The sequence below is a fragment of the Leopardus geoffroyi genome, chromosome C3 (genome assembly GCF_018350155.1).
Source record: "Leopardus geoffroyi isolate Oge1 chromosome C3, O.geoffroyi_Oge1_pat1.0, whole genome shotgun sequence".
Taxonomy (NCBI): domain Eukaryota; kingdom Metazoa; phylum Chordata; class Mammalia; order Carnivora; family Felidae; genus Leopardus; species Leopardus geoffroyi.
In genome coordinates this window covers 134,719,962-134,735,761 of record NC_059338.1, presented here as the reverse complement: position 1 = coordinate 134,735,761, position 15,800 = coordinate 134,719,962, and the positions used below count along the sequence as shown (strand labels likewise).

Genomic DNA, 15,800 nt, shown 5'->3' with positions numbered 1-15,800 from the left:
GAATTAAACAAGAGTCCAGGCCAGAGGGCTTCCCAGGGTTATTCTACCAAACATTTAAAGAAGAGTTAATACTTATTCTTTTGAAGCTGTTCAAAAACTAGAAATGGAAGGAAAACTTCCAAACTCATAATATGAGGCCAGCATTACCTTGATTCCAAAACCAAAGACTCCACTAAAAAGGAGAATTATGGACCATTTTCCCTGATGAACATGGGTGAAAAAATTCTCAATAAGATACCAGCAAGTTGAATCCAACAATATATTAAAAGAAATATTCACCACGATCAAGTGGGATTTGTTCCTGGGATGCAGGAATTTTTTGATTGCTGATTCAATTTCATTGCTGGTAATAGGTCTGTTGAAATTTTCTTTTTCTTCCTGATTTAGTCTTGGGAGGTTATATGTTTCTAGGAATTTATATCTTTTAGGTTGTCCAATTTATTGGCATATAATTTTTCATAATGTTCTCTTATAATCATTTGTATTTCTGTGATGTCAATGGTTTTTTCTCCTTTTTCACTTGATTTTAATTCCTCTCTCTGTCTCTGTCTCTCTCTCTTTCTCTCTCTCCCCCTCCCTTTTTTCATGAGTGTGACTAAAGGTTTATCAATATTGTTGATCTTTTCAAAGAGCCAGCTCCTGATTTCATTGCTCTAATCTTTTGTTTTCTTACTTTCCACTTTTCAAAAAATTTCTGCTCTAATCTTTGTTATTTCCTTCCTTTTACTGCTTTTCGGTTTTGTTCGTGCTTCTTCTTCTTCTTTTTTTCCGGCTCCTTTAGGTGTACGGTTAGGTTGTTTATTTAAGATTTTTCTTGTTTCTTGATGTAGGCCTGTATTGCTATAAACTTTCTTGGAATGGTTTTTGCTGCATCCCGAAGATTTTTAACTGTTGTATTTTCATTTTCATTTGTCTCCACATATTTCTCAATTTCATCTTTGATTTCCTGGTTCACTCATTCATTGTTTAGTAGTATGTTAATTAACCTCCATATATTTGTGTTCTTTCCAGATTTTTTCTTGTGGTTTACTTTTAGTTTTATAGAGTTGTGATCAGAAAAGATGCATGGTTTGATTGTAATCACTTTGAACTTCTTGAAACTTGTTTTGTGGCCTAGCATGTGATCTATTCTGGAGTATGTTCCGTGTGCATTTGAAAAGAATGTGTATTCCATTGTTTTAGGATGGGATGTTCTGAATATATCTATTAGATCCATCTGGCTGAATGTGTCATTTAAGCCATTGTTTCCTTGTTGACTTTCTGTGTGGATTATCTCTCCATTGATGTAAGTGTGATGTTAAAATCTCTTACTATTATTGTATTACTCTCAATGTCTTCCTGTATGTTTGTTATTACCTGCTTTACATATTAGGGTGCTTTCGTGTTGAGGTACCTAAATATTTACAATCGCAACATCTTCTTGTTACATTGTCCCCTTTATAATTCTGTAGTATCCTTCTTTGTCTCCTGTTACAGTCTTTGTTTTAAACTCTATTTTGTCTGACATAAGTATTGCTACCCCAGCTTTCTTTTCGCTTCCATTTGCACGATAAATGTTTTTTCATTCCTTTCTCTCAATCTGCATGTGTCCTTAGGTCTGAAATGAGTCTCTTGTAGGCAGCGTATAGATGAATCTTGCTTTTTTAGCCATTTAATTCGTTCTTATGCTTCCTCTAGTCGATTATTTATTCCCTCAAGTGTATTTTTAATTTCAGTTATTGAACTCTTTTCTCTCATTCGTACTTTTTTATGTTTTCTCTCTTTTTAAGCGTCTCACTGAGGTGCTCCACTCTTTTCTCCACTCCTTTCCCAAGTCCAGTGAGTATTTTATGACTATTACTTTAAATTCTGTATCAGGCATATTAATTATCTCTGTTTCCTTTACTCTCTTGCTGTGATTTTGTCCTGTTCTTTCATTTGGGACATAGCCTCTATCCTCATTTTGTCTAATTCTCTGTATCTGCTAAGAAAGTTAGGAAATTCTCTGTATGTTAGGAAAGTCAGCTATGTCTCCTGCTCTTAAAAGTAGTGGCCTATTGAAGAAGAGGTCCTGTAGTGCCCTGCAGTGCAGTGGCCCCTGTTCACCAGGACCTGGTGCTTCAGGGAACTCTTCTGTTGTTTTGGCTGGCTGCTTTTTCCTTCAATCCAGTCATCTGCAGTGGTTTGCTTTGCCTGCTGTGGTCAGTGGTTGGTCCTGTGGGGTTAGTGGACCAGTCTGGGCTGCCTTGGGCTTGAGTTGGGTCAGACCCAATGTTGCCAGAGCTGTGGTATCACCAAACTGCAGGATGCTCTCCCTATGTTGGCCCTTGATAAGCTTTTGCTGGTGGGTGGGGCCTGCAGTCAGACCCCAGCCCACCTCTGGGGTTGCAGTTGAACTGGTATGTGTGGTTTACTTTTCCTCTTCCTGGGGTAGGAGTCAGTTCTGTGTGGTGTTGGCAGACATGGTCCAAAGGAGAGGGTGAGCTGTTAGCCAGTTAGGTGGAGAGTATTTGTATTGTGCTGGTTCTGACAAGTGTCTGTATTTCTAGCCTGGGGATTAGGGGAGGGAAGTGACACCTGTCAGCTCTGTTGTTATAGGAGAAATCTTTCAAAGATCCTCACCCTTTTAGCACAGGCTCTGAGATTAGTAAACAACAACAACAACAAGAACAAGAACAAAAATCTTCCTGTATACCCCAGGTGTTTTTTAAACTGCTGTTTCTATGCCTATTCTCAGTGGGGCTGTTTGTTATGCTGTCTTTCTAAGGGTGGGGGTTAAGTTTCCAATTGTTCTCCGTCTCTCCCAGACGCATGCCTACTGATTTTTAAATTTCAGCTGTTAAGCCTCACTGATTGTAATAACTTGAGAGAGTAAGCCCCTTTGGTTTTCAAAGCCACATGTTGTGGGGATTTGTCTTCCCAGTGTGGGTCCCCTGTGCCTGGGATACCTGGTATGGAGTCTGTTCCTCTTTCCAATCTGCACCCACTGTGCCCCTCCCACCCCCAAAGAGTCCCAAGGGTCTGTTTGGCCCCCGACTATATTGCTGCCCTTTCTACCCTCTTCAATGTGGCCTATTCTCTACATTTAGTGGTGGACAGTCTGTTCTACCAGTCTTTGGAGCATTTTCTGGGTTATTCACATGATGTGGGTGTTATCCAGGTGTATCCCTGGTAGAGGTGAACCTAGGATCCTCATACGCTTCCATCTTTCCTGGAAGTCCCTGTTGATTGAATCTTGAGTCACATTTCTTTGACCTAAAGAGTACCAATTAATATTAATTTTGATTTGTGATTCTTGGGATGAATTATCTTTGTCTTAAATTTCTTTATTTCTTCTTTATTTTTGATGGGTATTTTCACTGGGTGTAAAAATCAAGGCAGCTTTTTTTTTATTTCAGCACTTTGAAAATATCCTTCCATCAGTTTATTGTTTATTGTTACTTCTTCAAATGTTTTTAAAATTTTCATTTTGTCTATTATTTTTGCAGCTTTACCTTGAGTAACCTAGATGTGACTATTCTCTGATATACCTTGGGTTCTTTGTGTTAAACATGAGTGATAAGAATGCTTCTAAATCTGTAGCTTTCGTACCTTTGGCATCTTTGGATTTTCCATATTCTTTTTCTGCCAAGTCTTTGGCTTCTTTTCTAGTCAGCTGTTGCTGCATAAAATAATCACCCAAAACATTAGTATCTTAAAATAACAATCATTTATTTAATTCATTCATGGGCAATTTGGTCAGGGTTTAGTAAGAAAGGCTTATATCTTTTCCATGCAGCATCAGCTGGAGTGATTTAAGCAGGGGTGGAGGATACATTTACAAGATGGGTAACTCACATGCTTAGATGTTGATGGTCACTGTTGCCCGAGAAGTCATTCAGGACTGAAGGTCAAGGACCTTGATTTCTCTGCATATGAAACTTTCATCATGCATCTCTCCATGGCATGTTTAGGCTTTCTCACATTATTGCAGCTGCCTTAGAAGAGTGAGTATCCCATAAGACAGGAAGTGTAATTTTTCCATTCCTTAAGGCCTGAGCCTGGGAACTCACAGCACTACTTCTGCCATTTTGTTGCATATACAGTCAGAGATTTTTTTTTTAATGTTTATTTTATTTTTGAGAGAGAGAGAGAGAGCGAGAGAGAGAGCATGAGTAGGCAGGGAAGAGAGAGAGGGAAGCAGAGAATCCAAGCAGGCTCCATACTGTCAGTAGAGCTTGATGTGGGGCTCCATCTCACGAACAGTGAGATCATGACCTGAACTGCAATCAAGAGTCAGACACTTGGGGCGCCTGGGTGGCGCAGTCGGTTAAGCGTCCGACTTCAGCCAGGTCACGATCTCGCGGTCCGGGAGTTCGAGCCCCGCGTTGGGCTTTGGGCTGATGGCTCAGAGCCTGGAGCCTGTTTCCGATTCTGTGTCTCCCTCTCTCTCTGCCCCTCCCCCGTTCATGCTCTGTCTCTCTCTGTCCCAAAAATAAATAAACATTGAAAAAAAAATTAAAAAAAAGGAGTCAGACACTTAACTGACTGAGTCACCTAGGTGCCCCTGCAGTCACAGATTATAGATTCAAGGTTAGTGGACATGGTTCTAGCAAGTTGGGAAAAATACGAAAGAATTTGGGCGGGGGGTATGTTTTAAAATTGCCACGGCCACCTGTTAACATGTGTTAGATACTCTAACTGTATGTAAAATGTGCCCCACCTCTGTTTTCCATCCATTTGTTTCTGTGTATCACCAGGGATATTGTATTCTGATCTATGCTCAAGTTTATTATCTCTGTCATTAATGCTATCAAATCTGCTATTTAATACATATATTACAAAATTGAGAAGATTTTAAGTGGGTTTTCTTCATTGAGAGTGCTGGTTTATTTCTATTTGCCCTTACTTTTACAGTGTGACCCTTCAGCGTAGCAACCCCAAACCTAGGGAATTAAACTGAGTCACCTTCCTCAGTAAGCCTGGGGCTCCAATTTTTGTCCTGTCTGCCTATGAACCTTTTGCAAGTTGCCAGCCTCTCAGGAATTTCTTCTGCAACTGGTAGCTACCTTTAGAGGAATTGTGTCCCCAAATTCCATGCTCATTTCTATTTATTTCCTTATTCTTCTGGATATTGACCGTTTAATACCATATTATTTTGCTAGCTCCCTGATGCCTTCGCAGAGGCTTTAAAAATATTTCACCCAGCTGTTATAAATGTTTCTAGTAGCTGCTTTATCTGAAAATTTTACACAACCAATCCTGGATATTAAATTTCTTACTCTGATATATTTCAGTAAATGTGGGCAAAATCAGCACATTTTCAGATAATTTCCTTTAGTTTCCATAGACTAAGAAAACATTTCTTTTTCATTCCTTTAATTTGTGCCAAACATAGTGCCAGATACATAGTATATGCTTGCTAAATATTAGTAAGTTCTAAGGTTTTACTTTTAGGCTGAGCATACATCATATAAAATGGTTTCTATTTATGCAAAAAATGATGATTTATCTTCTATCCCACCAGGACTTTTTCTTGCTTCTTATTAGGTTTCTATTTACCTTTGCTTATGTTATTATTAATGACATTGTGTTTTTACTCCTGTGTGGAATTTGTTCCCAGACACTTGCTAGGTTCTCACTATGACTGACTATTGTGAGCATATGCATGTGTCATTTAATTTTCTCAGTGGGAGGCTAATTTTTTTTCTAGACATTATGATGGAGTGAGGAAAAAAAAACCTATGAGTCAGAAAACTCTAAGGTCCTCCTTCTTCCCTGTGGTTCCCAGGCTAGTAGACTGCAGAAAAGGGCTCACACTCAGATGCATCTACAGTTGCCCAGTTCTCAGACTTTAACTATCAGAGGTACATTAACTACATGGGAATAATACAGAATGCTTTCCCTCAAGTTTCTCTGCCAAACAATCTTTGCCTTTTTCTTACTAACCAAAAATAATTTATCTTTTCACTTAGGAAGCCACAGTTCATTTGTCTTATTTTTCTTAATTATTCTATGGTTTTTGCATTTAGCTTGCTGCCTCTAATATGCCTGGGAACTAGCAGAGGAGAGAAGGATTTTATATTCCCATTTTGGGGCCAAAAGCGTGACCTCTCCCTTAGGTGGGTTCATGGGTGGTGTGATCATCTTATGCAATGTGCTTTCTTATGTATTCTCCCAGGCTGGAAGAGTTCATTTCATATCTACTAATTGGGGCACCTGCATCATTGATCCCAGCCTACCTTATTATTTCCCTCTCCTTTTTCCTCCTACTTCAAACTTAAGTGCTTATTTACCTCAAACTGAAGGGGAAAAAAATCAAGGAACAAACTATCTCCTCCAGAAGATGCTATATTTCCACTGTGTGAGCTAGACTAAAAGTTGACCAGCATAGTCTCCTAAAAGGTAGTGGAATATTTGTTATAAGCATCTGACAGGAAATTGTAGCCTGAAGATAGGCATTGTGGGTGAAGAAACTACTTGTGTAGGCATAATAAAGATGGTATATGAAAAAAAGTGGAGTTCTATGCATGGAACTTCAAGAATGTGGCATAATAAATCTTTTCACTGAGAAAGTTAGTATATATTCTAATAGATATATAATTTAATAATGAATTAGGAAAATTGTCACATTAGGCTAACATAAAATAGAACTACAAAGTCTATTTGAGTCATTAGAATTCTATTATTCCATTTCTCCTTACAGCCTATTATGAGTAATTGACATTTTAGGCTTATATAGAAACACATGCATCTTCAAAAGAAGAGAAAATGAAAGAGGACTGACACTTATGACATTTTTGCTGGTAGGGGCTATGTAGCATCTCCTTTAATCCTTGTGACAACTTAATATGTAGGTGATATTCCTCTGCTTTTACAAACTCAGATCTGTTAAGTGTATCCTGTCCCAAGGATACATAATTAATAAGTGCAATTTACAGTCTAGCTCAATCCAAGGCCATATGTTCTACTCCAAAATGTCATTCCATCTCTGTAAGCTAAAAAAAAGGAGGGAGGGGGAATGTGTGCATAGAGAGTATCAAGAGAGGAATTATTTCACCGAACACAGAAAGAGTTTGTATCATAAAGTGCTATAAAGCTTGAAAATAAGAAAAAGTGACATATAAAGAAACAAGCAGTAATACATTTGGCCAGAAAATCTGCTTTTAATATAAACTTCAACCTTGATTTAGTTAAATTTACGCTGTGTTCTAAATTGTTATCCACAGGCAAAGTCATCCAGAAAATTAAGGGAGGCATACGTGATAAACATAAAAATTAAAATTTTGACAGAATAAAATAAATAACGTTTAGTAACTACATTAAGCGTGTTTAAAATCTCATAGTTCGATATTAAAAATAGAACAACTGTTCAAAGCATGCTGCCAAATTTCTTCAGAATGAGTTGTTTTGAAATGTTGACTAAATATCCCAAAACTATATATCAACTGCAGTATAATTAAACATTCTTCAGACCAAAAACATAGCTTTTCTTTATATTCTTAAACATATGTTATATGTGACTTTCTCCTTTGTATTAGGACACAAGGAATTATCCATTTGTTAACATTTAAAAAAAAATTCAGCAAGTTTCTACTAGTTATGCCAGGCTTTATAATTTATAAATTGCTTCCACGTATTTAATCTCCAAAACTAACCTATTAGGGAAAATTTCTTCTTAATGTTCCTATTTTATATTGTAATTATTCAGCACATATTTATTTAAAAAATATTTGTATATTCACTGTTGATTTACTTAACAAATAGTTACTGAATGAATTGGATGAATGAAGGAATGAAGAAATTTAGTTCGTCTTGGTTAAGTGATCCTTGAAGATCCCTTGAGGAGTAGCCAAGCCTAAATCTCTATCTTCTGATTATTCAGGGAGACCACAATGTCTAGCAACATAGACAAATAATAAGTGGTTTATCAGTCTACACAACAACACATGATGTGTTCGATGACATTCCATATGTTCAGGGTGTTGTTCCTCAGCAGTAATGATAATTCAATCAGAGTTGCAATGAACACAGAGCATTAATGCAATATTTACATCAGTCCCTACGTGTCATGTGGGATCACTGCCTGAGGTGATTTGTGTGGCTGTTTTTCACCGAATTAACCTGTGCCTATGGCATTTAAGAAGAAAATAAGTAGGTTCTATGCTGTAAACAAAATATTATCTTTATTTCTAGACTTTATGGCTACTCGTTTGCTTGCTTTTTCTGCCCCCACCAAAGGAGCTTCATTTCTTACCTCCCCATAGGTATGGGGAGTAATGGGCCATTCTCTGGATAAGCTGTGCTGTTTCACAGAGGGAAGCAGTATAAGGCTGGATACCTAAGTCAGTTGCCATATAAGAGTAAGGGTCATGCAAAAAGTTCAGTTCAGAAACTTGAGATCAGTTAATTCTGTCTTTTATTTCTGTTATCCTTGGCCACTTTGCCTTGCCCCCTGCCCCTTATCAAAATAAAATCTCCTCATGTATTTGTTTTCTTAAGCACTGTGGATGTATTTCCCAGATTTTTCCACTGTGCCCTATGGAACTGGAATTTTATTTGCAAACTGATTGCCTGGCAGTGCTATCCAAAGAACACTCTTCATGCCCCTCCTTATTTATATTTATTTATTTATTGGCCTTATTCGAAATGTTTCCTGGAAGACACCGCTTCCCTTATAGCCTTTCCCAGGGGAAACTCTCTTTCTTTCAGTTGCCCTGTGTTAAGCACCATGAGGTAGCATTACCATTCTACCTGAAATTCCCCTCCTTTATAGGCACATGCTATTTGTCTAGCTGTCCTGTTTCTTTCCTTGTCACTGTAATCCTACCAATCACGCCTGTTCTTTCATGTGGGGTGCTTACATTTGAGTCATTGCTTTTCTCTCTGCCCCAATCTTATCATTAAGAAAACTTAACTCCTACTTGGGAGACTTATCCACTGTCTTACTATTATAATTCTTTGGCCCTCTCAAATGTAGCGATCTTCTAAGGCAATGTATTTTTTTCTTGTCTAATGTGAAATAGCATCCAACTCTAAAATCTTAGACTACTGTAATGCATTCTCTGTCCCAAACCTTCTACCCTTAAGATTATCTATTTCCTACTAAACCTACACTTCAATTTTATTTTCGTACTTAGACACTTTGCTACTCCTTCTCTTCAACTATATGCAACTACATCTGGCTTCATCCTTCACCCAAAAGTCCATGCCATACAGAACAGTGATACACAAAGTGCGGTCCACAAACCAGCAGCATCAATATTAGCATCCGCATCTCTTTGGAAATTACAAGAAATGCAACCCACAACAACTAAGTCAGAAACTCTGATAGCAAAGCCCAGCAACCTGTGTTTTAAAAAGTCCTTCAGATGATTCTGATACACTTAAAATTTGAGAACCACTAAGAGAGATCATTAAATGCATCATTATTATATTCAAAACCCTTCCATGTGTAAGATTTCTAAAAGTTTATCAAGTTCTCCAGCTTTATTCAGCATCCATTTTCCACATGTAATCACACTTTGGATCCAAATTTTTCTGTAGTTCCTACTTATCTGAATTTGAATACTGCAAAACTATGAAATGCCTACTGCTTAATGACTCTTGCAAAGGTGTTTCCCTTATAACCATCCTCCGTGGGGGATCCTGAGCTAACTTGCTCAAAGTCATGTATATATATAAGGTGAAACCAGAATTGGAACTCAGGTGTGTCTGAGTACAAAACCCATGCTTTTTCAATTTTGCTGCTGAATTATGTGAAACAGCAACTGTACTGATATGAGTCTTTCACTCCAGTTGGAACAGAACTTACCAATGGATCTCTACAGATGTCTTAAAAAATGAATTATATGAAAATCTATTATCAACTGATAAATATCAAGTTATGTAGGACTTCTAAGAGCCTTTGATATGCTGGTGTATAAATTTCGATCCTCCAAAAAGCAGATATGGTATGTTTCTGTCCCAAATTCCTTAACCAAAGAACCATTTTTTGTGGATCATTCATAACAACACCATGCAGGGCGAGCATTCCAAGATCTGCTTTAGAAAACTTGGACTTAATCTATTTCCTTTCTCTTCAGGAAATGTGAATTGCTCATGTCCCTTAATCCCTTTATTTCATCTGCTTTTATCCTCCATTCTATTTCCCCACTCTTTTAAACTAGAATACTCTTTGCCTTTGTCCCACAAGCCACTGCTCTTTTCCCTCAGGGATGCAGTCAGAGGAATTACATTCAGCATGTGATGTTATGTGCCAGGCATTATGAATAGAGTGTATATGTATTTATATGCACTACTTTTATAAATTTCATAATAATTTTGTGATGATGATGATGTTAAATTGCAAATGTGATCACGTAACAACCCTGTGATGTATATATACCCAATCCTGACTAAATTGTGTGAGGATAGCGACCGGAATAGCAATCCTTTCCTGCCTAACCCATGCTGGCCTTAAGAAATGAATGTGATTTATGTGAGATCTTCTTGAAGTCCACGTGTATATTCACAACACTATCTGGAGGCTGGAGGGCATCTTGCCCTAGAATTTATTTCAAAATCAGCAGAAATTTAAAGTGAAAATGACCAGCGTATGGAATAAGAATATACATACCATGAAACAAGTTAACTTATATGTAATTGCAGCTCACTATATACTGTAAGTGTAGTTTTTTGGTATTAATTTTGATTACCCTGCACTAGAAATTGTTTAAACTGCAAGGAGATTGTGTTTAATAGATTTTTTTTCCTGGTCCAGCATATTCTCTCTTTTTCTTTCACTGTGCAGGTTCTGCTGATCTTCTCCTTTGTGTCCCATGCTCCTCTTGTCCTACACTGGTCTACTCTGGTATGTTTGCTCAGGGCACTTAATACCAATGTCAGGTAATTATCGGTGCTATCTTCAACTGCTCAAAGTTTGGATTTGTTTGATGTACAGTTCTCATGGCCTATCATGAGAAAGAGGCTTCCCTCCTACTCTGCATAATGTTTCCTTTTTCTTTTTGTGATATGCTATGGATCTCAGGCTTCTCACGAAGTCTGTATTCTCCTATGCTGAAGTGAATTGAATCCTTCCTCCTTGGCAGGAAAATCCACTTCAGATATATTTGAGATGAAAACATGTTCCCCCACTGTGAAGATCATGAACTTTGTGACACCATTAAATATATCTTGGAGATACAGAATCTCAGAACAATTTTACATCCATGGGCATGAGGTTACTGTATGAACTGGATATGTAAGATGAAGAATTTGCAGTTTCTTCTCCCACGTATGTCACAGAGAGAAGCAAAATGTTGAGTTTGTCCTTAGCAATAACAGAATCACAGAATATCAAATTTAGAAAGAACCATCTGCTTCTCTCCCAATTTAATGCTGATCTCTTCTTCAGAATGCCCCTACGAAATGACCATGCAATCTTCACTTGAACAAATGGAATACTGTACATCTTATGAAGGTTGAGATATATATTCATTGGATAAATACATATATTTATACTGATAGTAACTGGATCCATCTATCTATATCTATATATATTCTGTTGTGGAAACATTTTTATAATACTGTTACATGAAAAATGTGTTACAAAACAGTATATTAAATATAATTCACTTTTTGTTATATACAATGGATAGATGCATACACGATCATATATTTACATCTGCAGAATACTGTCTGGATGGTTACAAACAAAAATGTCTTGAAAAGATATCTGTATCCCCATGTTCAGTTGTATTATTTACAATAGACAAGATATGGAAAAAACCTAAGTGTCCATCGACAGATGAATGGATAAAGAAAATGTGGTACACATATACAATGGAATATTATTCAGCCATAAAGAATGAAATTTTGCTAATTGCAACAACATAGATGGAACTTGAGGATGTTTTACTAATTGGAATAAGTCAGACAGAGAAAAACAAATACCACATTATCTCACTTATATGCGGAATCTAAACAACTGCAACAACAAACGCTAAGCTCATAGGTACAGAAAACAGATTGGTGGTTGCCAGAGTCAGGGATTGGGCAAATAGGTAAAGGTGGTCAAAGAGCACAAACTTCCAATCATGAAGTAAATAAGTCATGGGGATGTCACATACAGTATGGTGACAAAAGCAGACAGGTAGGCAAACAGTAATGCTTAAGTTGTACAAAATGTTCAAAACCTACTTTAAATGAAATTACTTTCTGTTGCTCCAAAATCTGGATCCTTGTAGTTGCCTTATTTCTGGTTCTTTCTGTAAAACAGACAAAAATTTTGTCTCTCGGGGCGCCTGGGTGGCTCATTCGGTTAAGTGTCCGACTTCGGCTCAGGTCATGATCTTGCAGTCCGTGAGTTCAAGCCCCACGTCGGGCTCTGTGCTGACAGCTCGGAGCCTGGAGCCTGTCTCAGATTCTGTGTCTCCCCGCTTCATGCTCTGTCTCTCTCTGTCTCAAAAATAAATAAATGTTTAAAAAAAATTAAAAAAAAATTTATCTCTCTTCCACATAATAATTCTACCATTGTAGGAACACAAAAACCATGTTGTTCTCTTCGTTAGTCCTTTACGTGTTCTTTGTATGACTTGCAGGTATACGGCCCTTCTACCCAAGAGATCTGAATAAGTAAATCATTCATCCGATTCATATTTAATAAAGAGCTCCAATGAAACAGGAACTACGCCAGAGAATGACATGTCACTATCATGTGACGAAATCACACACTGAACATTGTTTACATAAAAGACTCCTGATTATCGTTTATATAACGGCATTAGGGTGAGATCAGTGCACACAGCAGGAGAATTCTACCTTGACTAGTGGTTGAAGGGGCCTGAGAAAAGTGTTTTTTAAGGCTAAGTCCTAAAGGAATAGGAGTTAGTTAGATAAAGGAGTTAGCTGGGGTTGGTTGGAATAAGTAAGGCATTCCAGAAAGGGAAAAGTATGTGCAAAAATAACTGGACTCCCTTCTTTCCTCTTTTTCTTCCTTTCTCCTCTCCCTCTTTACCATCAAACAAATACTTACTGAGCAAACACCATGTGCAAAGTATACTTTCAAGTCCTGTAAGTAAGTTGGAGATTCATATTTTTCTTTCAAAGTATTTATGGTCTGGTGAGTGAATCAGAAATATTAAATATAGCTCAGGTACGAAGCAGAAGAAACAGGTATTATCAAGTATTCTAGGAGCATGGATATTTCCCTTGCCCTCCTAATCATAGTCTCCTGGGGAAAAAAAAATAAAGGAATTATTTTCAGTCAAGAAATATGGGCACATAGTTCCAGTGCTGAAGAAAGGACTTGTGCAGCCTGATCTATCTTATGCCTCTCTAGCCTTCTAAATTCAGCTTTCATAATTCCTTTCAAGATAGTAAATGTGTACACACCTCACAAGTATTTCTCATTGGCCATATTTAGAGAGCAACCATTCTATTTTAACCGTCCAAGATATCTGTAGAATATCTACTTCTAATTACATATACAAAAAAGGTTTATACAGATTCCAGAAATTGACATCCTGGCAGCAAAATACAGTTGATAAAGGTAGGACCTAAGGTCAGTGCCATGGTAAAAGTTCACACAGGGTATAGGAAAGCATTAAAGTCCCTAACTTTCTTTTTATGCTGCACTGTAGAAGTATTATTAAGCACATTATCCTTTGTTTTGTTTCTCCCCTACAGGTCTGTGAAGCAGGCAGAAGTTCCAGGTGGTCCTTAAAGAAATTGCAATTATTCAAATCCTTATGTATAGTTCTAATTTTATTTACTATGTGTAATCACTTAGAGAATGGTTATTTTTATAATATCAATAATAAACAAGTACTCTTGTAACCAGGGGGTGCCTAAAGGTGTAATCAGAGAACACTAACCCTGGCAAAGAATTCTGGGGTGGTCAGGATGTCTGCTGCCTTTTGACATGGTTAGTGTCCTGGGTTTAGATTACTTTATACCCAGTTATTAAGATTACTATTTGATACATTAAATATTGCCTGATTCAAATAACTTTGCTTAAAATTTTTCTGTATTTTAACTTGTGTAGGGTTTTCTACTTCTTATATTTTTATAATATTTTCTCATTTTTTAGATTAATAAACATTATACTTATCCACATGTGCCAAGATGTGCCATTTAGGTCTCTCTGGGAGTTAGCTGTTTGGTATCATCACCTGCCATGTGTGTTTTGTGCAGCAGCAAGAAGCATATTCTCTACCACTGCTCCTTCCTATGATTATCTTCCCTGTTCCTATCAAACAAATAACTGATATGTTAATTTAATAAAGCAGATCAATAAGGAATGAAATGCATGCCCCAGATCATATGCAATGAAAATTGTTGGACCATTTATCCAATTATTGAACCCAATTAAGGTTATCCATTTTGCATTTGATGTATGCTCGCTTCTGGAATATATTCTGCACTGAAGCTAAGTGAATGGATCTAAGTAAATCTATTGAGTATCTCTATTGTCTGTTTTATCTTATTTGTCTGAACAAATACCTTATCTTATGTTTCTGAACCTTTAAAGGCATATGGTTAAATTATAAAATTGCCTGAATTACTGTGAAAGAAACAATGTTAAAGGCAAGAACATGGCTAAAGAATAAACAAAGAAGTTCTGATTGTATGAATGGAGTTACATTCCTAAATCAACTAATATAATAAGTTTTCTTACATTAACATTTTCATGTGCATAGAGACTCAAGACTAATTCTCACAAACGTTACCGGTTTTTATAGATAGAAACAAATTAAAGGCTTAAAACACAGTACATTTTTGCGCAGAAAAGAAAGTAGGCAAGAGAGTAAGTTTATGAGAACAGAACACTCCTCTATTTAAAAATCCTTGTGATAAAGAATATCTTCAAAAATATTTAACTGAGGATCGAAATGTTTTCTCTATTAGGGATAGTCTTTCTTTAATATATGTCATCCCTGATGCCCTCATCTGAGCCAATTTGCCTCACTTGCTCAGCTTTTGTCCGCCTCTTGCCCCCTAACATTTTCCTGGAGACAATCACTCTCCTAAGTGCCACATCAGCCTCAGGAATCAGATCAGCCAGGATATCGGAATGTATATTGCTAAAAATGCTACCAAAGACCTACAAACCTGGGCACTAACTAAGTAGTAAGCGGATAGATTTTAATCCATGGTAAACTATTGCACCAGATAAGAACTCTGAACTGAACTCATCTTTGATTTGTGCAGAGGTGACTGCATGTTCAAAGGAAGAGAGGGAAAGTAAGGATGCGAATTGCCAGAGCTTGAGAAGAGTCGGGGAAATGGAAATTTATAAAAAGCAGACAGGGGAGTTAACCCATGCAAAACTCATTTGGGTTTGCTAACTGTGCTTATTGAAGTTTGACTTTCGTCCTTCCACTGAGACTGGGAGACAGGGGCTCTATCTTCAAGTGTTGGCTGGAAAAAAAAAGTTGGCTGCTTTTGGCAGTCTTGTACTTTCCCAGGAAGGAACTTGACGGGGCTGGGGCCATCATCATGGAGATGCTGCCTTGACTGTTAGAAACTAAGTTTGTGTTTGTTCATGTCTTCTAATGTGGGAGTGGGTTGGAGTGGATGAAATCATTTGTACTCAGAGTCTGCAGTATTTATAGGCCAACGTTGAGGTCTGGTCAAGAAAAGAGCTCAGAGGAGCCAGGCTAGAGTTTGGTCTAGAAGAGAATCTTCATCGGGGCACCTGGATGGCTCAGTCAGTTGAACATTCAACTCTTGATTTCGTCTCAGGTCATGATCCCAGGGTCATGGGATCAAGCCCTGCATCAGGCTCCATGCTAAGCATGGAGTCTGCTTAAGATTCAATCTCTCCCTCTCTCTGCCCTTCCCCTGTTCATGCTCGCTTT

The 15,800-nt window shown here is 37.5% G+C and overlaps 1 protein-coding gene across 1 annotated transcript in view; it reads left to right on the top strand.

Moving 5' to 3' along the window:
* The window catches only part of CC3H8orf34 (chromosome C3 C8orf34 homolog), a 405,008-nt gene extending 390,439 nt beyond the window's left edge, over window positions 1-14,569 (top strand). The window contains 2 exon segments of the mRNA XM_045454994.1: window positions 10,751-10,845; window positions 13,627-14,569. Coding sequence (XP_045310950.1) covers window positions 10,751-10,833 — 83 coding nt within the window. The 3' untranslated portion in view covers window positions 10,834-10,845; window positions 13,627-14,569.
* The last annotated feature ends 1,231 nt before the right edge of the window (window positions 14,570-15,800 follow it).